Raw genomic sequence first — 22,954 nt, forward strand, 5'->3', positions numbered from 1 at the left:
CTCACAAGTCTCTCTTTACATTTTTTTCATCTTTCAACTTTTACATTCCTTACTATTAAGGCAAGCAAGCAGTGTTCAAGTTCAATCGTAATTTCATGATCACTCAATTGCTTCACATAGTCGCAATGTTAAAAGCTCTAAATGTGTGACTTACATCCAGTGGTTGGGAAGGTATTTTCAGCTTGGTGAGATGTGCTTTGCTGCTGGGCTTCAGCTCAGTCATGCTGTTGCCATGGGATTGGCTGCTGTAGTGCTCAGAGGACAGCTTTGGTTCCATGGACTCCTGTCCGTCCATGGGCCGCACATAGGCAGTGGGTTTCTGTAACATTGAATTGGACTTTGACATCAATGAGGGTGGGAAAGATTGAGTTGAGTGCTGCCCACTTGAAAAAGGTACACGGGAAGGAGAATCCCAGTTTGCATCAGGGTCCCGAGGTGATTTGGAGCGTTGATGTTCCTTGCTATGGTGATCATTCCCGTGAGACCTGGAATGACTAGAACTTAATGAAGAAACAGCCTGGGGTTTTCCAGGGCTGGAAGAACGTGATTTGGAGTGTTCTGATCCATGCTGGCCTTTTTTCCGGCTACTGCTCCCACTACTGTTATATGACTCACGGTCGTGCCTCTGACCACTACTGTTAGTGCCACTACTGCTACCTGCACTGGTCCGCTGGCTACTATGTCCACTCTGTAAGCCTGAGGACCGTTTCTGAGACTGAGAAGTGCTGGGTGCAGGTCCTACTGGAGTCCATTTGCTACTCTGATGAGAGCCTCCATGTCTCTGCTCAAAGAAATTTGGGTTAGATTTTTCATCTGCTGATGGTGGTACTGTAGGCTTGGGAATTGCAACAAGCTTTGGTATAGATCTGTCTCCTATGAAATCCTTCATTTCATCGTAGTTTCCAAGCATACTCTGAATACGACTTGATAACTTATCTTCTTTGCTAGTCTACAAAAAAATAAAATAAAATTATAAAATGAGCAATAATCAGAAATAAAATATAATTCTGAACTAATTTTCCAAACTTCGAATCAAAAGGGGCTTTTCAAAGGGAGGCTTTACCTCATATCTTAACGTTAATACCTTGAAGCAAACTCCAAATATATCATTTCTGTAGCGAAAAAAAAATCATTGAAAAGTGCCTAAAAATAACCATACTAAAATAAAATATAATCCAAGCACAGTGGCACGTGCCCGTACTCCCAGCTACTCTGGGCAGCTAAGGCAGGTTTGCTCAATTCCAAGATTTTGAGGCTCCAGTGCACTATGATTTCACCTGTGAATAGCAACTGTACTCCAGCATGGGTAACATAGCAAGACTGTCTTTTAAATACACAAAGTATTTTGAAGGGCCGGGTGCAGTGGCTCACACCTGTAATCCCAGCACTTTGGGAGGCCGAGACGGACAGATCACCTGATGTCAGGAGTTCCAGACCAGCCTGGCCAACATGGTGAAAACCCATTTCTACTAAAAATACAAAAGTTAGCCAGGTGTGGCAGGACATGGTGGCTCACACCTATAATTCCAGCACTTTGGGAGGCCAAGGTGGGCAGATCACCTGAGGTCAGGAGTTGGAGACCAGCCTGGCCAACATGGTGAAACCCCGTTTCTACTAAAAATATAAAAATTAGCTAGGCGTGGTGGCGGGTGCCTGTAATCCCAGCTACTCAGGAGGCTGAGGCAGGAGAATCGCTTGAACCCAGGAAGTAGAGGTTGCAGTGAGCAGAGATTGCATCATTGCACTCCAGTAAGACTCCATCTCCGAAAAAAAAAAAAAATTAGCCTGGCAAGGTGGTGCATGCCTGTAATCCCAGCTACTCGAGAGGCTGAGGCAGGAGAATCACTTGAACCCAGAAGTCAGTGGTGGCAATGAGCCGAGATCATGACATGGCACTCCAGCCTGGACGAAAGAACAAGATTCCGTCTCATAAAAAAAAATCTTTTGAAGAACAGAAAAGTAATCTGCCTTTATAACATTAAGTTCCGGCTGGGCACAGTGGCTCACACCTGTAATCCCAGCACTTTGGGAGGCTGAGGCGGGCGGATCTCAAGGTCAAGAGATCGAGACCATCCTGACTAACATGGTGAAACCCCATCTCTACAAAAAATACAAAAAATTAGCCGGGCATGGTGGCAGGCACCTGTAGTCCCAGCTACTCGGGAGGCTTAGGCAGGAGAATGGCGTGAACCCGGGAGGCGGAGCTTGCAGTGAGCCCAGATCGCGCCACTGCACTCCAGCCTGGGTGACAGAGCAAGACTCCGTCTCAAAAAAAAAAAAAAAAAAAAAAAAAAAATTAAGTTCCACAGTCCAGCAGATTAGCTAACACTCGTATTTTGGCAGTTTATGAAAATATTATATTCCTTATAATTCAATGTTATAGTTAGAAGCAGAAACAAAAATTTAAAGAAACAAGTGATACCCAAATGACTATAACAACAGAAAAAGAAATCAGACTGATACTGAAGACACATTTATTCAAACATACTAATAATCTCTGAAACTTTGTAAACTAAGTAGCAAATGGCAGTGAGAAGAAACAAAAGCATGTGTGAAATATTCATTTTTTATTGATATCATACTTAAAGAATACCTAGGAAAAATCAAACAATGCAAATTGAGTCACAAAATTCTAATTCAATTCAAAATTCAGAATGGTGAAGTACCCGCCCATGATTAGTAGCACAACTAGGAAAATAGAGGTAAATGTATGAGCCAACTCAAACCACATTTTTAAGAACACAGGACAGCAATAGGAGGTGGGTTAGAAAACGACTTTTAGGGTGCTGGTAATGCTCTATTCCTTGATCTGAGTTGCATGAAGCTGTTGATGCTGTGAAAATTCTTCAAGTCATAATACCTATTTTGTGTATTTTTCTGTAAGCATAATATACTCCAAAGAAAAGTTTATCCCCAAAAAAGTATCTTCTATGTAAAGGACAGGAAAAAAATGTTAAGTGGTATTCATAGTAATTCTTTTCTAATATAAACATTCAAGTATGAAACATTTTAAAAGCAAAAATGTCATGCTCATGGGAAAAAAACATTCACAGAAGGGCAACTTACAACTTTGTATGGCTCTGCAAAGAGAGGAGAGCTAGGTGGGAAGGCGTCTTCGCCCTGCTGAATTTCCTGATTCCGCCTTTCCCGTTCTTTCATACGCAGCACATTCCGGTCTTCACGGTTCATGTTGCTATGAAAAGAAACACAATCTTTGTATCACAAAAATAAAAGGAAAAATTAAATATTCTGTACAGATTTTGTCAGCTTAACACTTCAATCACAGATTCCCTTTTGACCTCCAAGTAATAACAGGCATTAGTGCTGAAGCTGGGTTTTGGTAATGGTTTTATCAGTAAATACCAATAATGTCTTCCACAACTATTCCGAGGAAACACTAGCCCAGAATATTAGAACCCACCCCAACAAAACACTTAACCTTATCAATGTTTGAAGTACTCTGTTAGCTAAAAGCAAAAACTTGTACATTCACAGGGCAAGTAGTATCTGAACACAAATCCTCAGTATTTCCTTTTGGGCCCTCCTCTTCAGAAATCTGCCTATTCTTTGCCCTTAGAAGCATATAACCCACTCCCAACTACCACCCTTCCCTCCAGGGTCCAGTTCTTTTCTCTACTTTGCATCTACCTTATCTTGATTTCTTTTTGTCCCAAACACAGCTTCCTTGGTGTCCATCCTTATGGTAGTTTGACCTCAGCTTTGCTGTTGCTCTAGATTCCCTAAAAAACGACATTTCTCCTCTAAATATATTAATATTTCAATTAACACCTCAATAAATGGCAAAACCCAGGTTCTCAGTGATAGAATCAAAAATTAACTTGGGTTAGTAACAGTAACTAAAATTGTATTGAAAAAGGAAGTCTTTGGAGTGAGGGAAAAATGGAAGTCCCATCTCTATAATCATGACAGTTTGTCTTATTTTCACTAGAACAAACCAAGAGAAATACAGCCAGTTTATAGCAGCAAGGATTTTGGTTAAATAGACAATGGTAGTAAAGGCTGGCAAACTCTGGCACTAGGGATTACCAGGGAATTTGCAACACTCTTCCCTGGAGACAGATTAAATAATCAGACCTGGTTTTGTTTTTTAAAAAAAAAAAAAAAAAAAAAGTCCCACTGGAGCCCAGAAAGAAACAATCAGGTTATATGTGCGGAGCATTTCTGGCCTATAATTCATAAATCAAATCAGAAAATTAAAGTTCATCAGAAACTATAATTATAAAATTAGAATTAGTAACAAACCAGTATTATACCTTTTTTTTTTTTTGAAACAGAATCTTGCTCTATCATCCAGGCTAGAGTGCGGTGGTGCAATCTCCCAGCTCACCACAACCCATGCCTCCCGGGTTCAAGCGATTCTCCTACCTCAGCCTCCTGAGTAGCTGGGATTACAGGTGCATGCCAATGGCTGGCTAATTTTTTTATTTTTAGTAGAGACAGGATTTCACCATGTTGGCCAGGCTGGCCTGGACTCCTGACCTCAAGTGATCCTCCCACCTTGGCCTCCCAAAGTGCTGGGATTACAGGCATGAGAGCCACCAAGTACTTTTGAGGACTTTAATCAGTGGTTAGAACTAGTGAAAGCAAACATTTAAAATTAAAACTTCCTGATTTGCATACTAAATGTCATGCAATAAAAGCAATTTAATGGCCGGAGCGGCTCACGCCTGTAATCCTAGCACTTTGGGAGGCTGAGGTGGGCAGATCACAAGGTCAGGAGATCAAGACCATCCTGGCTAACACGGTGAAACCCCATTTCTACTAAAAATACAAAACATTAGCCAGGCGCGGTGGCAGGCGCCTGTAGTCCCGGCTACTCAGAAGGCTGAGGCAAGAGAATGGCGTGAACCCGGGAGGCAGAGATTGCAGTGAGCTGAGATGGCGCCACTGCACTCCAGCCTGGGCAACAGAGCGAGACTCCATCTCAAAAAAAAAAAAAAAAAAGCAATTTAATAATGTTTAGGAAAAAAAAAAAAAGGGACCCGAGGTGGGAGGATCGCTTGACGTGCCTAGCCAACATGACAAAACCGCATCTCTCCTAAAAATAAAAAAATTAGCCAGATGTGGTGGTGCACACCTGTAATCTCAGCTTCTCAGGAGGCTCAAGCAAGAGAATCACTTGAACCTAGGAGGCAGAGGTTGCAGTGAGCCATGACTGTGCCACTGATCTCCAGACTGGGAGACAGAACAAGACCCTGACTCAGGAAAAAAAAAAAAAAAGAATGTTCTAAGTGTTTCAGATATGTTTTCAAATTGTTTTGTAAGTATACAATTTTCTAATAAGCTTAAACAGGATTTCTTTGGTTTCGCTAGTACTTAGCACTCTGTAGAACCACAAAAAGTATTTCAATCTTTAAAGAATACCACAAAACTTAAGTATTCATAAAACAAAACCAAAGAACATATTATACTCCATCACATTTGAACCAGGTAATAGTTTTATATCACTAACAACCATGCTTCAAATAGGCCTCTTGGGCTATGGTTCTGCCAACATACAAAGTTATTTATACCTGAGAGACTAAGGAATATGTTAAGTACCAGTTTCCTTAAATTTAAATCCTGAAAGATCTGCAACTTCTTTTTTTTTTTTATTTTATTTTTGAGACGAAGTCTCGCTCTTGTCCCCCAGGTTGATGGGATTTCACCGAGTTAGCCAAACTCCTGGTCTCAAACTCCAGACATCAGGTGATCCGCCTGCCTTGGCCTCCCAAAGTGCTGGGATTACAGGCGTGAGCCTGTAAACTTTGGCTTAAGGCCAGGAGCGGTGGCTTACAACTGTAATCCCAGCACTTTGAGAGGCCGAGGTGGGCAGATCACTGGAGGTAAGGAGTTCAAGACCAGCCTGGCCAATGCGGTGAAACCCCATCTCTACTACAAAATACAAAAAAGTAGCCTTCTGTGGTAGCAGTTGCCTATAATCCCAGCTACTCAGGAGGCTGAAGCAGGAGAATTGCTTGAACCTGGGAGGCGGAGGTTGCAGTGAGTCAAGATCGCACCACTGGACTCCAGCCTGGGTGATAAGAGCAAGACTCCATCTCAAAAAAATAAAAATAAAGGCCAGGTGTGGCGGCTCACGCCTGTAATCCTAGCACTTTGGGTGGCGGAGGCGGGCAGATCATGAGGTCAGGAGATTGAGACATCCTGGCTAACACGGTGAAACCCCATCTCTACTAAAAATACAAAAAGAAATTAGCCGGGCGTGGTGGTGGGCGCCTGAAGTCCCAGCTACTCGGGAGGCTGAGGCAGGAGAATGGTGTGAACCTGGGAGGCGGAGCTTGCAGTGAGTCGAGATCGCACCACTGCACTCCAGCCTGGGCGACAGAGCGAGACTCCATCTCAAAAAAAAGAAAAAGAAAAACTAAAGTATGATTTTATTTTATAGATTGAGCAGCACTAAAATAATCATTCAAGAAGTATTTCTATATCTCTTGTAAAAATAGGTGATTCCTATAATAAAATTCTTTCTGTAATTCAATGTCAAAGAAACTGGTTTTTTAAACAATCAAAGTCACACAAGTGAACATTTATAAGGCTACCAGGAAGCTAAGAACTAAATTAACTCACTGTAATAATTAGGTCGGGTGCCGTGGCTCACTCCTGTAATCCCAGCACTTTGGGAGGCCGAGGCAGGCGGATCACCTGAGGTCAAGAATTCAAGACCAGCCTGGCCAACATGGTGAAACCCCGTCTCTACCAAAAATACAAAAATTAGCCAGGCATGGTGGCAGGTGTCTGTAATCCCAGCTACTTGGGAGGCTGATGTAGGAGAAAAGCTTGAACTCAGGAGGCGGAGGTTGCAGCGAGCTGAGATTGCATCACTGAACTCCAGCCTGGGTGACAAAACAAAACCACATCTCAAAAAAAAAAAAAAAGAAAAGAAAGAAAAGAAAAAATTAATATACCAGTTATAGTGCTTATTCTCTATTTTTTCCGATCTTTTTGTATCAAATATATTGGTTCGATTTTTTTCCCTCCTGTGTCTCTTACCATCACTCTCTGCCTAAGATGAAATAAGTTTTCTCCAAAAGCAATAATTCCAGTAATCTGAACTCCTCCAATGTTAACATGAAATTTAAATGAGTCAATCTGAAGTATATCTTTGTCATACGGGCAAAACTATTTTATAGCTATGAGAATACAGGAATAAACAAGCTCAGTTTCTTTTCTTTTCTTTTTTTTTTTTTTTTTGAGACAGAGTCTCGCTCTATCTCCCAGGCTGGAAAGCAGTGGCACAATCTCAGCTCACTGCAATCTCAGACTCCCAGGTTCAAATGATTCTCATGCCTCAGCCTCCCAAGTAACTGGAATTACAGGCACACACCACCACACCTGGCTAACTTTTTTTTGTATTTTTAGTAGGGACAAGGTTTCGCAATGTTGCCCAGGCTGGTCTCCAACTCCTGACCTCAAGAGATCTGCCCACCTTGGCCTCCAAATGTGCTGGGATTACAGGCGTGAGCCACAGCGCCCAGCCAACAAACTGAGTTTCTCACACAATACTCTCACAACATCCTTCTAACACCAGATGTGTGGGGTTTTTTTCCCACACACAAGCAAGCAATTGGCTGGGCGCGGTGGCTCACGCCTGCAATCCCAGCACTTTAGGAGGCCAACGAGGGCAGATTACCTGAGGTCAGGCATTTGAGACGAGCCTGGCCAACATGGGGAATCCCCTCCTCTACTAAAAATACAAAAATTGACAGGGCATGGTGGCACATGCCTTAATCCCAGCTACTCAGGAGGCTGAGGCAGGAGAATAGCTTGAACCCAGGAGGCAGAGGTTGCAGTGAGACGAGATCGCACCAGTGCACTCCAGCCCGGGCAACAGAGCAAGACTCCGTCTCAAAAAAAAAAAAAAAAAAAAGTAAGCAATCAATTCTTCAGAAAATACCAGCTGGGTGTCCTCTGTCTCCTACCTGGAGATACTGTCAGACCCCACAGGTTGAGTGAGAGTTCGGTCCCCAAGGCTGCCCCCCACTTTTGATGTCAATCCCAAGTCCCAGGTTGTTTTTACCTGTGCTTCTAACTGGCTAAAAATCGGGGTTCTGCAACCCCTTCCTTCAGTTTGAATAATTTGCTGGAGAAGCTCACAGAATGAATGGAAACCTGGTTACTGGGCTCTTACAAATGTTATTTTAAAGGATATAAATAAACCGTTAAATGAAGAGTTACAGAGGCAAGATGTACAATGGTGTAGGAGCTTCAATTCCCTTGGAGAATGGTGTGCCACCCTCTCGCTACGTGAACATGTTCTAGGTTACCTTTCTGGAAGCGCCCTGAACTCAGTCCTTTTTACCTTTTTTTTTTTTTTTTTTAAGACAGAGTTTCGCTCTTGTTGCCCAGGCTGGAGTGCAATGGCGCCATCTCGGCCGGCTCACCGCAACCTTTGCCTGCCGGGTTCAAGAGATTCTCCTACCTCAACCTCCCGAGTAGCTGGGATTACAGGCATGCGCCACCATGCCAGGCTGATTTTGTATTTTAAGTAGAGATGGGGTTTCTCCATGTTGGTCAGGCTAGTCTCAAACTCCTGACCTCAGGTGATCCACTCACCTCGGTCTCCCAAAGTGCTGGGATTAGAGGCGTAGGCCACTGCACCCAGCCCATGTCAGATATTATTAATCCTGCCACTTGACAAAATACCATTTAACACCTGGGTGCAGTGGCTCATGCCTGTAATCCCAGCACTTTAGGAGGCCGAGGCATGAGGATCGCTTGAGCTTAGGAGTTCAAGAACACCTTGGGCCACATGATGAGACCCAGTCTCTACAAGGCTACTGAGATGGGAAAGGGGTCCTCCGAGTATACCTGGGTCTTGGATAAACTGAAAGCTGAGTGTGAGGGTGGTGGCACTGATGACAGTTTCCTGTGGAAACTTGAGGCCAGAAAGTATTATGTAACTAGTTGACGCCTCAAGACAAAGACTTTTTAAAAAACATGATTACAGGCACATCTCGGGCTGACTGTGCTACCCTGATTGTTGCAGCTGGTGAATTTGAAGCTGGTATCTCCTTCTGACTTACACATTGGGTGTGAAACAGCTAATTGATGGAGTTAACAAAATGGATTCCACTTAGCCACCCTACAGACAGAAGAGATACAAGGAAATGGTTAAGGAAGTCAGCCCTTACAATAAGAAAGTTGGCTACAACCCCAACACAGTAGCAATTGTGCCAATTTCCGGTTGGAATGATGGCAACATGCTGCGGCCAAGTGCTAACATGCCTTGGTTCAAGGGATGGAAAGTCACCTGTAAAGATGGCAATGCCAGTGTAAACACCCTGCTTGAAGCTCTGGATTGCATCCTACTACCAACTTGTCCAACTGACAAGCCCTTGTGTCTGTCTCCCCAAAATATCTACAAAATTGGTGGTATTGGTACTATCTCTGTGGGCCAAGTGGAGACTGGTGTCAGCATAGCGGTCACCTTAGCTCCAGTCAATGTTACAACTAAAGCCAAATCTGTTGCAATATACCATGAAGCTTTGAGTGAAGTTTTTCCTGGGAACAATGGGGGCTTCAATGTCAAGAATGTATCTGTCAAAAATGTTCATCATGGCAATGTTGCTGGTGACAGAAAAAATGACCCACCAATGGAAGCAGCTGGCTTCACTGCTCAGGTGATTATCCTGAACCACCCAGTCCAAATCAGTGCTGGCTATGCTCCTGTAATGGATTGCCACATGGCTCACACTGCCTGTAAGTTTCCTGAGCTGAAGGGAAAGACGGATTGCCATTCTGGTAAGCTGAAAGATGGCCCTAAATTCTTGAAATCTGGTAATGCTCCCATCTTTGATATGATTCCTGGCAAGCCCACGTGTGTTGAGAGCTTCTGACTATCCTTCTTTGGGTTGTTTTGCTGTTCATAATGTAAGACAAACAGTTGCTGTGAGTGTCATCAAAACAGAGGATAAGCCTGTAATCCCAGCACTTTGGGAGACCGAGGAGGGCAGATCACAAGGTCAGGAGATCGAGACCATCCTGGCTAACACGGTGAAACCCCGTCTCTACTAAAAATACAAAAAAATTAGCCGGGTGTGATGGCGGGTGCCTGTAGTCCCAGCTACTCGGGAGGCTGACGCAGGAGAATGGTGTGAACCCGGGAGGCGGAGCTTGCAGTGAGCCGAGATCGCACTGCTGCACTCCAGCCTGGGTGACAGAGCGAGACTCCGTTTCAAAAAAAAAAAAAAAAAACAGAGGATAAGGCCAGGCACGGTGGTTCACACCTGTAATCCCAGCACTTTGGAAGCTGTGGCAGAAGAATCACTCAAGCTCAGGAGTTTGAGACCAGCCTGGACAACATGGTGAAACTCCATCTCTACAAAAAATACAAAAAAATTAGCTGGGTGTGCTGGCATGCGTCTGTGGTCCCAGCTACTCAGGAAACTGAGGTCTGGGGAATGCTTGAGCCTGAGAGGTGGAAGTTCAAATGAGTCAAGATAGTACCACTGCACTCCAGCCTGAGTGACAGAGTGAGACTCTCTCTCAAAAAATTTAAAATTGGCTCACGCCCGTAATCCCAGCACTTTGGGAGGCTGAGGCAGGCGGATAAACTGAGGTCAGGAGTTCAAGACCAGTCTGGCCAACAGAGTGAAACCCCATCTCTACTAAAAATACAAAAATTAGCCATGCGTGGTGGCAGGCGCCTATAATCCCAGCTACTTCAGAGGCTGAGGCAGGAGAATCACTTGAACACGGGAGGTGGAGTTTGCAGTGAGCCGTGACCACATCACTGCACTCCAGCCTGGGCAACAAGAGTGACACTCCATCTCAAAAAAAAAAAAAAAAAGAAAAAAAAATTTTTTTTAATTAAAAAAAAACAAAAAAACAGTGGACAAGAAGGCTCCTGGACCTGGCAATATCATCGAGTCTGCCCAGAAAGCTCAGAAGACTAAATGAATATCATCCCTAATACCTGCCACCAGTCTCAATCAATGGTATAAGAACAGTCTCAGAACTGTTTGTTTCGATTGGCCATTTAAGTTTAACAGTAAAAGACTGGTTAATGATAACAGTGCATGGTAAAATCTTCAGAAGGAAAAGATGACTGTTTTGTGATCCATTTTGAGTTTTTTTCATGTGGCAGTTTTAAATTACTAGTTTTTAAAATCAGTACTGTTTAACGGAAGCCACTTAACCAAGAATCTGTCTCAGAATGTTGAGACCCATGAAACAAAGTTTAATGAGAGGCTGGTTCGAAGGTAGTCAGTTATCTCAACTGATTGTTCACAGTCAAGTTACAGACTGAATCCCTTGCTCTAGTCTTTGACCCCTTCTCACTCCCACACTTGACTGCCTACTTTTAAAAATAAACAACGCTGGGCGCAGTGGGTCACGCCTGTAAACCCAGCACTTTGGGAGGCCAAGGCGGGAGGATCATCTGAGATCAGGAGTTCGAGACCAGCCTGGCCAACATAGTGAAACCCCGTCTCCACTAAAAATACAAAAATTAGCTGGGCATGGTGGCGGGCACCTGTAATCCCAGCTACTCGGGAGGCTGAGACAGGAGAATTGCTTGAACCTGGGAGGTGGAGGTTGCAGTGAGCCGAGATTGCACCACTGCACTGCACTCCAGCCTGGGCGACAGAACAAGTCTCCATCTCGAAATAAAATAAAATAAAAATTAAAATTAACAGGCCGGGCACAGTGGCTCGCGCCTGTAATCCTAGCACTTTGGGAGGCTGAGGCAGGCGGATCATCTGAGGTCAGGAGTTCGAGACTAGCCTGACCAACATGGAAAAACCCCGTCTCTACTAAAAATACAAAATTAGCCAGGCGTGGCGGCGCAAGCCTGTAATCCCAGCTACTCGGGAGGGTGAGGCAGGAGAATTGCTTGAACCCGGGAGGCGGAGGTTGTGGTGAGCCAAGATTGCACCATTGCACTCCAGCCTGGGCAACAAGAGCAATACTCTGTCTCAAAAAAAATAAATTAATAAATAAACAAACAAGTAAAGTTTAATGAGAAAAAAAAAACCCACAATATCACTCCACACCCATTAGGATGACTATGATAAAAACAAAAACACAAAATAACACATGTTGGTGAAGACGTAGACAATTTGGAACCTTTGTGCACTGCTGGTGGGAATGTACAACGGTGCAGCTGCTATGGATTGGCAGTTCCTCAAAAACTTTAACAAATAATTACCAAAGGATCCAGCAATTTTACTCCTAGGAATATATCCAAAAGAACTGAAAGCAGACACTCAAACAGATCCACGTACACCAGTGTTCATAGCAGCATCGTTCACAATAGCGAAAAGATGAAAACAACCCAAGTGTCCATCAACAGATGACGATCCATCAACACAGATAAGCAAAATGTCGTATATATATATACATAATGGAATACTACTTAGCCATAAGGAATGAAATTCTGATACATGCTACAACATAGATGAACCTTGAAAACGTTATGCTGTGTGAAATAAGTCAGACACAAAAGGACACATATTGCATGATTCTACTTAATATGAGGCACCTGGAATAGGCAAATTCATAGAGACAGAAAACAGAATAGAGGTGGGGAGGTTCCGTTTGGGATGATGAAAAAGTTCTGGAAACTGACAGTATAGATGATTGCACAACACTGTGAATGTACTTAATGCCACTGAATTGTATATGTAAAATTATTAAAATAGTAAATTTTGTTATATATATTTTGCCACAATAAAAAAATTAGTACACCGTAAAAATAAAAATTTAAATGTGTACTCCTAGGAATTAAATTCATTCTATAATTTTTTTATAAACACATACATTAGTTATAAAACATTTTAGGTCAGGCGTGGTGGCATGCTCCTGTAGTCCCAGCTACTTGGGAGATGGAGGCACGAGAATCGCTTGAACCCGGGAGGCAGAGGTTGCAGTGAGCCGAGATCATGCCACTGCACTTTGTGGCGACTGAGTGAGACTCTGTCTCAAATAAATTAGTTAAATAAGTATATAAAACACTTTATGACTTTTTGCAAGTTTAATTTTAAAAAATTTAAAACAACCGAGCGTTGTGGCTCACATCTGTAATCCCAGCACTTTGGGAGGCTGAGGCAGTGGATCACTTGAGGTCAGGAGTTCAAGACCAGCCTGGCCAACATGGCCAAACCCCATCTCTACTAAAACTACAAAAATTAGCCAGGTGTAGTGATGCGCACCTGTAGTCCCAGCTACTGGGGAGGCTGAGGCAAGAGAATCATTTGAATCTGGGAGGCAAAAGTTGCAGTGAGCCGAGATTGTGCCACTCCACTCTAGTCTGCACAACAGGGTGAGACTCTGTCTCAAAAACAAAAAATTAAAACTATTTAGTGTAAAATGTGTACTCTAACATTCCCCATTCAAGTGGAGGTCAGAATTTGTTACAGTGTTTTTTTGTTTTTTTTCACTTAGTGTCTTAGAATAACTATCCTACTGAAAAACAGAGTCATTCAACTATAAGATTATTGAGTGATTTAAACTCTGAAAGTCCAAATGAGATTTGAGCTAAGATTTCAATTATTTTCAAACCCAGTATATTACAACTGCTATTAAACTGTAACTTTACCACAATGCACTATGCTAAAGCACAAAGCCTCAGCAGTACATAAATCCCTCTTGGCCTCATTTGGTGGGATTTCTCTACCCATGAGACAGTCTGAAGAGGTCACTTCCTACAAGTCAGGGAAACAAAGGTTGTACACCTACAGATCAAAGCCAATAACAAAACATCAGGTCCCCAGACAATATTTAGCACAGAAGGACCTTTGCCCCAAAGTTAGTCATGAGACTTCTATAGCCTTCAGGTTTAAAATAATGTAGTGAAAAACATGAAAAGAAAGATAACAATTCCACACATTTTTGCTTTCTTCATCACATCCTTATGTATTATGTGAATTTCTTATTGTATTTCATAAATCACTCTCAACTCGTCCCTCAAAGTTTCCCAGAAATTATGTTTTTTTTTTTTTTTGAGATGGAGTCTTGCTCTGTCGCCAGGCTGGAATGCAGTGGCATGATCTCGGCTCACTGCAACCTCCGCCTCCTGGGTTCAAGCAATTCTCGTGCCTCAGCCTCCCAAACAGCTGGGACTACAGGAGCCCGCCAACACGTCTGGCTAATCTTTTGTATTTTAATAGAGACAGGGTTTCACCATGTTGGCCAAGATGGTGTCGATCTTCTGACCTCATGATCTGCCCGCCTCGGCCTCCCAAAGAGAAACTGTACTGTTTTTCTCTGATGAATGTTCTTTCCCACTCCTCACAAGTATTTCACGAAGTTCTGTGACTCCCCACAATCCTAATTTTCATTCACAAATAACCTTGTCTTAATGGACAAAGATTAAAAAACAATACTAAAAATCAGAGAGAGGCAGCTCCAGCAGCAAACATAGCGTATCATGGCCTCACAGTGACGAGCATGTTCTGGGGCTCTGTTGGCTTCTTTGTGCCCTAGTTCGTCCCTAAGGAGCCTAACTGGGGAATTATCATCACCATGATGGTGACTTGTTCAGTTTGCCGCTCTCTTTTGGCTGATTGCAATTTTGGCCCAATGCAACCCTCTCTATGGACCATGCTTGAAAGATGAAACCACCTGGTATCTGAAGCATCACTAGACTTGAAGAAGACATGTTCTACAGTGTTCAGTCATTGAAATCGAGAAAGCGAATTCCTTTTTGGATGCAAAATCACCTCCAAATGCAGGCCACCTTCTTCGACTTTGCCTGTTTGGGGCATCAGCTGCCTTAAATGTTCATACCACATTTGAATTTTTTTTCACAATGCAGTATTTTTTTCCTTCACCTTATTTACACTTTGATGAATTATGTGTGTACTTAACCTAAACTGTGCTGATTCCACACAATATTTATGGACTCTTCTAAAACAGAAGATGCTCTCTTCTGAGAAATACATTAATCTATCCCTTGGAATTTATAGATTTGAAGACGGCTCTTGCCTTATCAAAACATGGGAATCAGTGACGGGTCTAAAAACTGCTACTAGACAAACAAGACTCCAGTGGGGCAGTCAGTAAGAAGGCATGTTGAGAGGGAAGATCCCAACGAAACTACACCAAATTACATTTTCAGGATGAAAATCTTATTTCTGCCGTCTTTTTTTTTTTTTTTTGAGATGGGGTCTTGCCGTGTTGCCCAGGCTTGTTTCAAATTCTTTGGCTCAAGCAATCCTCCTGCCACAGCCTTCAGAGTAGCTGAGACTACAAGCATAAGCCATCATACCTGGCTCTCTACCATCTTTTGGAATAAATTATTTTTCTGCTTTAAGAAACAATGGGCCAGGCCCAGTGGCTCATACCTGCAATCCCCGTACTTTGGGAGGCCAAGGTGGAAGGACCACTTGAGCCCAGGAGTTCCAGACCAGCCTGGGCAACAAAGTGAGACCTCATCTCTTAAAAAATGTAAAAATTAGGCCGGGCACGGTGGCTCAAGCCTGTAATCCCAGCACTTTGGGAGGCTGAGGCGGGTGGATCACGAGGCCAGGAGATTGAGACCATCCTGGCTAACACGGTGAAACCCCATCTCTACTAAACACACACACACACACACACACACACACACACACACACACCAGGAGATTGAGACCATCCTGGCTAACACGGTGAAACCCCATCTCTACTAAAAACACACACACACACACACCAGGAGATTGAGACCATCCTGGCTAACACGGCGAAACCCCATCTCTACTAAAAACACACACACACACACACACCAGGAGATTGAGACCATCCTGGCTAACACGGTGAAACCCCATCTGTACTAAAAACACACACACACACACACACGCACACACGCACACGCGCGCGCGCGCGCGCCCAGGAGTTTGAGACTGCAGTGAGCTATGTTTGCACTACTGCACTCCAGCATGGCCAACAGAGCAAGACCTGCTCTCAAAAATAAATAAATGAAAACAAAAAGCAGCCACGCATGGTGGCTCACGCCTGTAATCCCAGCACTCTGGGAGGCTGAGGCGGGCGGATCACGAGGTCAGGAGTTCAAGACCAGCCTGGCCAACATAGTGAGACCCCATCTCAACTAAAAATACAAAAAATCAGCCATGCCTGGCCGGGCGCGATGGCTCACACCTGTAATCCCAGCATCTTGGGAGGCCGAGGCAGACGGATCACCTGAGGTTGGGAGTTCGAGACCAGCCTAACCAACATGGAGAAACCCCGTCTCTATTAAAAATACAAAATTAGCCGGGAATGGTGGCACATGCCTGTAATCCCAGCTACTCAGGAGGCTGAGGCAGGAGAATCGCTTGAAAGGGAGATGGAGGTTGTAGTGAGCCGAGATCATGCCATTGCACTCCAGCCTGGGCAATAAAAGTGAAACTCCATCTCAATAAATAAATAAATAAATAAACAAACAAGTAAGCCAGGCATGGTGGTGGGCGCCTATAATCGTAGCTACTCGGGAGGCTGAGGTAGGATAATCGCTTGACCCAGGAGGCAGAGGTTGCAGTGAGCCAAGACTGCGCCATTGCACTCCAGCCCAGGCGATGCTGTGAGACTCCATCTCAAAAATAAAATAAAATAAAAATAAAAAACAATGGAAGAAAAATATTTTTATCAATCAACCATCAACTTTCAAACTATCAGTGTCTACATCTATTCTCTTCCCTCCCAGTGACAAAGGAAAACAACTCGAATCTCCCTAACAAAGAACAATTATCCTTATTTTGCTATCTTCTAGACCTTTAGCAGTTGCGATCTTTTTCTCCAACAACTTCAACTTCTCCATCTCTAGTGAATCCTACGAATCCTTTCCATCAGCATTCAAACATATTCTTCTTAAAAAAATTTTTTTTTAAAGGCCAGGCATGGTGGCTCATATCTGCTGTAATCCCAGCACTTTGGGAGGCTGAGACAGGCAGATCACTTGAGGCCAGGAGTTCAAGACCAGCCTGGCCAACATGGCAAAACCCTGTCTCTACTAAAATTACAAAAATTAGCCAGGCGTGGTGGTGCAAACCTGTAGTCCTAGCTACTCGGGAAGCTGAAGCAGGAGAATCGCTTGAACCAGGAGGCAGAGGTTGCAGCAAGCAGAGATCACGACACTGCACTCCAGCCTGGGCAACAAAGCGAGACTCTGTCTCAAAAAAAAAAAAAAAAAAAGTCTTCATTGGCCCCACATCTCTCTCCAGCCAAGCTTCTCAAAAGGACTTTTGGTGATTCTCCACCTCCTCAGCAACCACTCATTTTATAAAATGTTACCCTAAAAGATAAGGACCAATACAGTGAACAGTTGTGCTACCCATCAAACAACCACCTTAGGAAATAAAAGCATTACCAACATAGTTGAAGGCTGCTGTGTACTTCTCTTGGATCACATCTCCAAGTATTCTCTCCCCCTGTAAGCAGTAGACACTATTCTGATTTTGGTGTCAACCATTCTCAGGAATTTCATTTCCTTTTTTCTTTTCTTTTTCTTTTTTTTTTCAGACAGAGTGTCACTTGGTTCCCAAGGCTGGAGTGCAGTGGCACGATCTCAGCTCACTGCAACCTCCACATCCCAGGTTCAAGCAATTCTCCTGCCTCAGCTTCCCAAGTAGCTGGGACTACAGGCACCTGCCACAACACCAGGCTAATTTTTGTATTTTCAGTAGGGATGGGGTTTCACCATATTGCCTAGGCTGGTCTCAAACCCTTGACCTCAAGTGATCGGCCCACCTCGGCCTCCCAAAGTGCTGGGATTATTGGCATGAGCCACTACACCCAGCTAGGAATTTTCTTTATACTTTTACTACATATGTATATATCTCTAAATAAGAAACTGAATTGTTTTGCATATTTTTTCAACATTATTAAAAAGGTATACTGGCCGGGCACGGTGGCTCACTCCTGTAATCCCAGCACTTTGGGAGGCCAAGGTGGGCGGATCACGAGGTCAGGAGATCGAGACCATCTTGGCTAACATGGTGAAACCCCGTCTCTACTAAAAATACAAAAAATTAGCCGGGCGCGGTGGCGGGCGCTTGTAATCCCAGCTACTCAGGAGGCTGAGGCAGGAGAATGGCATGAACCCGGGAGGTGGAGCTTGCAGTAAGCCAAGATAGCGCCACTGCAGTCTGGCCTGGGTGAAAGAGTGAGACTCCTTCTCAAAAATAAAAAAATAAAATAAAAATAAAATAAAAAGGTATACTCTTAACAACTCAGTTTTTTGAATCCTCAGCATTATGAGGTTAATCCATTGCTGTAGTTCATTTATTTTCACTGTGTATCCAGTTTACTTATCTACTCTCCAGATGGCACATATTTAGGTAGTTTCCCCGTTCTCTGCCATTACAAACAATGCTAAATGATCATTTTTATGCACATCTCTTTGTACCAACGAGTGAGAGTTCTTCTAGAATAGACAGCTAGAAGTGGAACTACCGCAGAGGATGAACATTTTCAACTTTAGCAGATACAACCAAATTATTAATACTTTCCAAAATGTCGTATCCAATCACTATTCAACATTCTACTGTTTCCAATTTCCCAACATTCTGTTTCCAATTTCCCACATCATATTTCTTTGCCAAGATCATTAGCAACTTCCATATTGCTAAATTCAACAGATATTTTATCATTTTACTTGACTTACCGTTCAATACATTCAGCCACTTATCTCTCCTTGATATACTCTTTGGCTTCTGTAACACTTAGCCTTCCCAGTTTCCCCAGTTCCTCTTCCCATCCTACCTACCAGGTGTCTTCAAAAGTGGTGCTCCACTGTGCTCAGCCATGGGTCTTATTCTCATTCATTTTATATCCTCTCCTTACATTCCCAAAGCTTAAAATATCTCTATGTGGCCAGGCGTGGTGGCTCACACCTGTAATCCCAGCATTTTGGGAGGCCAAGGCAGGCAGATCACTTGAGGTCAGGAGTTCAAGACCAGCCTGGCCAACATGGTGAAACTCCGTCTCTGCTAAAAATAACAAAAAAAATTAACTGGGCATAGTGGTGCATGCCTGTAATTCCACCTACTCGAGAGGCTGTGGCATGAGAATCACTTGAACCTGGGAGGCAGAGGTTGCAGTGAGCCAAGATCGTACCACTGCACTCTAGTTTAAGTGACGGAGTGAGACTCTGTCTCAAACAAAAAACAAAAAAAAACAACTCTATGCCTACAACAAGAATGCCCACATATGCTCCCCATGACACTTTCTCTTCTGAAATACAAAACCACACATCCAGGAACCTGTCTGACAATGCCCTTTGGCTATCTAAGAAATCTAAATCAGGGCTAGGCACTATGTCTCATGCCTGTAATCTCAGCACTTTGGGAGGGCAAGGTGAGAGAACTGCTTGAGCTCAGGAATTCAAGACCAGCCTAGGCAACATAGGGAGAATCTGTCTCTATTAAAAAAAAAAAAAAAAAAAAAAAAAAAAAAAAAAAAAAAAAAAAAATTGTATTATCTTTTTTTAATCCCAAAGGCTTCAAAACTAAGAAATCTCTGTTTTTTTAATTTCAATTTTTTATTTTTTAGAGATAGGGTCTCAGTCTGTCACCCAGGCTGGAGTGCAGTGGTGCAATCATAGTTCACTGTAACCTCAAACTCCTTAGGTAAGTGATCCTTCCACCTCAGCCTCCTGAGTAGCTGGGACTAAAGGATGCATGACACCACACCTGGCTAATTTTTTTTTCTTTTTAATTTTTTGTAGAGACAAGATCTCACTATGTTGCCCAGGCCAGTCTAAAACTCCTGGCCTCAAGTAATCCTACCACCTCAGCCTCCCAAAGTGCTGGGATTACAAGAACTTTGTAATGAGTCACCATGCCCAGTCCCAAAAATCTCAATCTTAATACATCTAAAATTAATTTTCTGATCTGCTTTCCCTTACCACCAACCACTCCTCCTCCAGTGATCCTCATCCTAATAGTAGTGCATCCAGCCAGCCAACTGCTTTTGCTGAATTCTTCCTTCAACCTCTCTTCAAATCTAATCCATCACCATAACCTCCAAAATATATTTTGAATCTCCTTCCTCACTTCTTTTTCCACTGCCACTGTTCAAAACACACCACATTTTATCTTCAGCTTGAATAAACACTACAGCCTTTCTAATTGGACTTCTACTTCCCTCGGTCTCTCTTTATATGCCATACAGCAGCCAAAGTAATCCTTCTAAGACACAAGTCAGGTCAGATTGCCTAACTCCTGCTTAAAATTTTTAAATAAGCTTTCCGTTTACTTTAAGATAAACTTTAAAGTCCTCAACATGGCTTACAATATTCTACTTGATCTGACTCTTGCCTCCTCATCAGATTAATCTCATACTTTCTACCAGTCCCTTCCAGTTCTTGAACACGGTGTGCCTTCCAGATTCAGGAAAGTCATGCAGATGAGCACTCCCCAATCTTTTTGGCACCAGGGACCAGTTTCACAGATGACAATTTTTCCATGGATGGACAGGGGTTGCGGGGAGATGATTTTGAAAGAAAACCATTTCACCTCAGATCATCAGGCATTAGATTCTCAGGAGTATGCAACCTAGATCCCTTGCATGTGCAGTTCACAACAGGGTTCAAGCTCCTACTGACACGGCAGAGTTCCCTCGACCCCATCACGTGACTCGTGACAGGGGTAGCTCACTTGCTTACCTGCCATGCTCAAACCCCTTGCGGGAGGGGGAGCACACAGGGTGAGTGGGTGCAGAAGCTTTTGGGTGCTGGCAGGAATTAACCCCATACCAGCCCATGGCAGCATCTAGAGGTGGTTGCCCATGACCTCTGGAGCCCTAGAGGGTGTGTGTTACAAACAATGCTCTTTCATCATTTGCTGTCCACGGATGGCTAAGCGTTAAGCTCAGTGGAGGCTAAGTGTTAAGCTCAGTGGAAGGTCAGGGTGATAGCCTTTCACATCCTGCCCTCTTGGTACCCAGGTTCTTCTCCGGTATCCAGGAAGAATCAGATCACATGAACTTGAAGGATGCTGAATGCAGAGATTGTATTGAGTGATGGAAGTGGCTCTCAGCAGGATGGGGAGCTGGAAAAGGTATGGAATGGGAAGATAATCTTCCCCTGGAGCTCAGCTGTCCCTAGCTGAAATCCTCTCCAACCCATAGTCTCTGGTGTCCAGCTGCTGCTTCTCTCCAACCCATAGTCTCTGGTGTCCAGCTGCTGCTTCTCCTTTCTGCTTCTTCTCTTCTCTCCTCAGCCGTACCACTCTGTTCCTCTGCTAGTGGAGCTTGGGCTTTTTATGGGTACAGGGTGGAGGGGCGTGGCGGGCCAGAGTGGTTATAGAAAAGGAAACATTGAGGCAGGAAAACAGGGATGTGAAGTTCTTATTTAGGGTTATGGGTCAAAGCTTGAGGGGCCCTCACCAGGTACCCCACCCGCTTCTAGCCAGTATTTCCCTGCCTCCTATCTGTATCACTATGATAATCTGATCTGATAGGAAGCAAAGCTCAGACGGTAATGCTCACTTGCACAGTATACTAGTGTACATATAACTACACAGGTCAGGTCTAGTGGCTTATGCCTGTAATCTGAACACTTTGGGAGGCCAAGGCGGGCAGATCACGAGGTCAGGAGTTCAAGACCAGCCTGATCAACATGGTGAAACCCCATCTCTACTAAAAATACAGAAACTAGCCGGGTATGGTGGCGGACGCCTATAATCCCAGCTACTCAGGAGGCTGAGGCAGGAGAATCGCTTGAACCCGGAAGGTAGAGGTTGCAGTGAGCCAAGATCATGCCACTGCACTCCAGCCTGGGTGACTGAGTGAGATTCTGTCTCAAAAAAAAAAATATATATATATATACACACACACACACATAAAATATATACATATACATGTATTACAGAGATTACATAGTATATAATATACAGCAGAGTATATTATATATACTACATATAAACTATACTATATGTACTACAATATATACTATACCATATATTATAGTATACATAATATGCACAAGATGTGTAATATATAAATATATAATAAATGTAATATATGTAAATATATGTATATTATACACATATGTATTATACAAATATACATATTCTACAAAAAAAAACCCTAACAGCCACCACAGTAAATAGGGACCTTGTAACTAACTGCTCAACCCTAGAGAAATCCTCAAACCCAAGTATCCACTAAGGCCGGATTCAATAAATGTTTTTAGGGCCACAGTAAATATTTCAGGTTTGGCAGGCCATATAGTCACAATTACTAAATTCTGCCATCACAGCAGCAAAAGCAGCCACAGACAATACATAAACAAAAAACAAACGGGTGTGCTGTCTGTGTTCCAGTAAAACTTTATTTATGGACATTGAAATCTGAGTTTCCTGGCCGGGCCCAGTGGCTCATGCTTGTAATCCCAGCACCCTGGAAGGCCAAGGCAGGCGGATTACTAGAGGTCAGAAGTTCAAGACCAGCCTGGCCAACCTGGTGAAACCCCATCTCTACTAAAACTACAAAAATTAGCTAGGCGTGGTGGCGCACACCTGTAATCCCAGCTACTCGGGAGGCTGAAGCAGGGAGAATCACTTGAACCTGGGAGGCAGAGGCTGCAGTGAGCCGAGATCATGCCACTGCACTCCAGCCTGGGCAACAGAGCAAGGCTCCATCTCAGGAAAAAAAAAAAAAAAAAAAAGAGAGAGAGAGCAAGAGAGAGAAATCTGAGTTTCCTAAAATATTGACTTGCTAAAAAAAAAATGATTTTTCTCCCACCATTTAAAAATGTAAACATGGGCCAGGCAAGGTGGCTCACACCTGTAATCCCAGCACTGTGGGAGGCTGAGGCAGGCAGATCATGAGGTCAGGAGTTCAAGAACAGCCTGACTAACGTGGTGAAACCCCATCTCTACTAAAAATACAAAAATTAGCTGGCGTGGTGGCAGGCGCCTGTAATCCCAGCTACTCAGGAGGCTAAGGCAGGAGAATCAGTTGAACCTGGGAGGTGAAGGTTGTGGTGAGCCAAGATTGCACCATTGCACTCCAGCCT

General features: G+C 43.5%; 1 protein-coding gene and 1 pseudogene across 6 annotated transcripts in view; one reads left to right on the forward strand and one right to left on the reverse strand.

Moving 5' to 3' along the window:
- Positions 1-22,954, reverse strand: part of AFF4 (ALF transcription elongation factor 4) — an 88,400-nt gene that overhangs the window by 58,500 nt on the left and 6,946 nt on the right. For 2 of the 6 annotated variants that reach the window (XM_054487409.2, XM_054487406.2), the window contains exons 1-4: positions 6,589-6,876; positions 3,649-3,740; positions 3,067-3,193; positions 155-949 (exon numbers count right to left, since the gene is read on the reverse strand). In XM_054487409.2, coding sequence (XP_054343384.1) covers positions 155-949; positions 3,067-3,189 — 918 coding nt within the window. In that variant the 5' untranslated portion in view covers positions 3,190-3,193; positions 3,649-3,740; positions 6,589-6,876. Of the gene's footprint in view, positions 1-154; positions 950-3,066; positions 3,194-3,648; positions 3,741-6,588; positions 6,877-22,954 lie in introns of those variants that run through there. The other 4 variants (XM_054487405.2, XM_054487408.2, XM_054487407.2 and 1 more) reach the window with 2 other exon arrangements.
- LOC129036245 (V-type proton ATPase subunit e 1-like) lies at positions 12,343-14,605 on the forward strand (annotated as a pseudogene).

This window comes from Pongo pygmaeus, chromosome 4 (assembly GCF_028885625.2).
Source record: "Pongo pygmaeus isolate AG05252 chromosome 4, NHGRI_mPonPyg2-v2.0_pri, whole genome shotgun sequence".
NCBI lineage: Eukaryota > Metazoa > Chordata > Mammalia > Primates > Hominidae > Pongo > Pongo pygmaeus.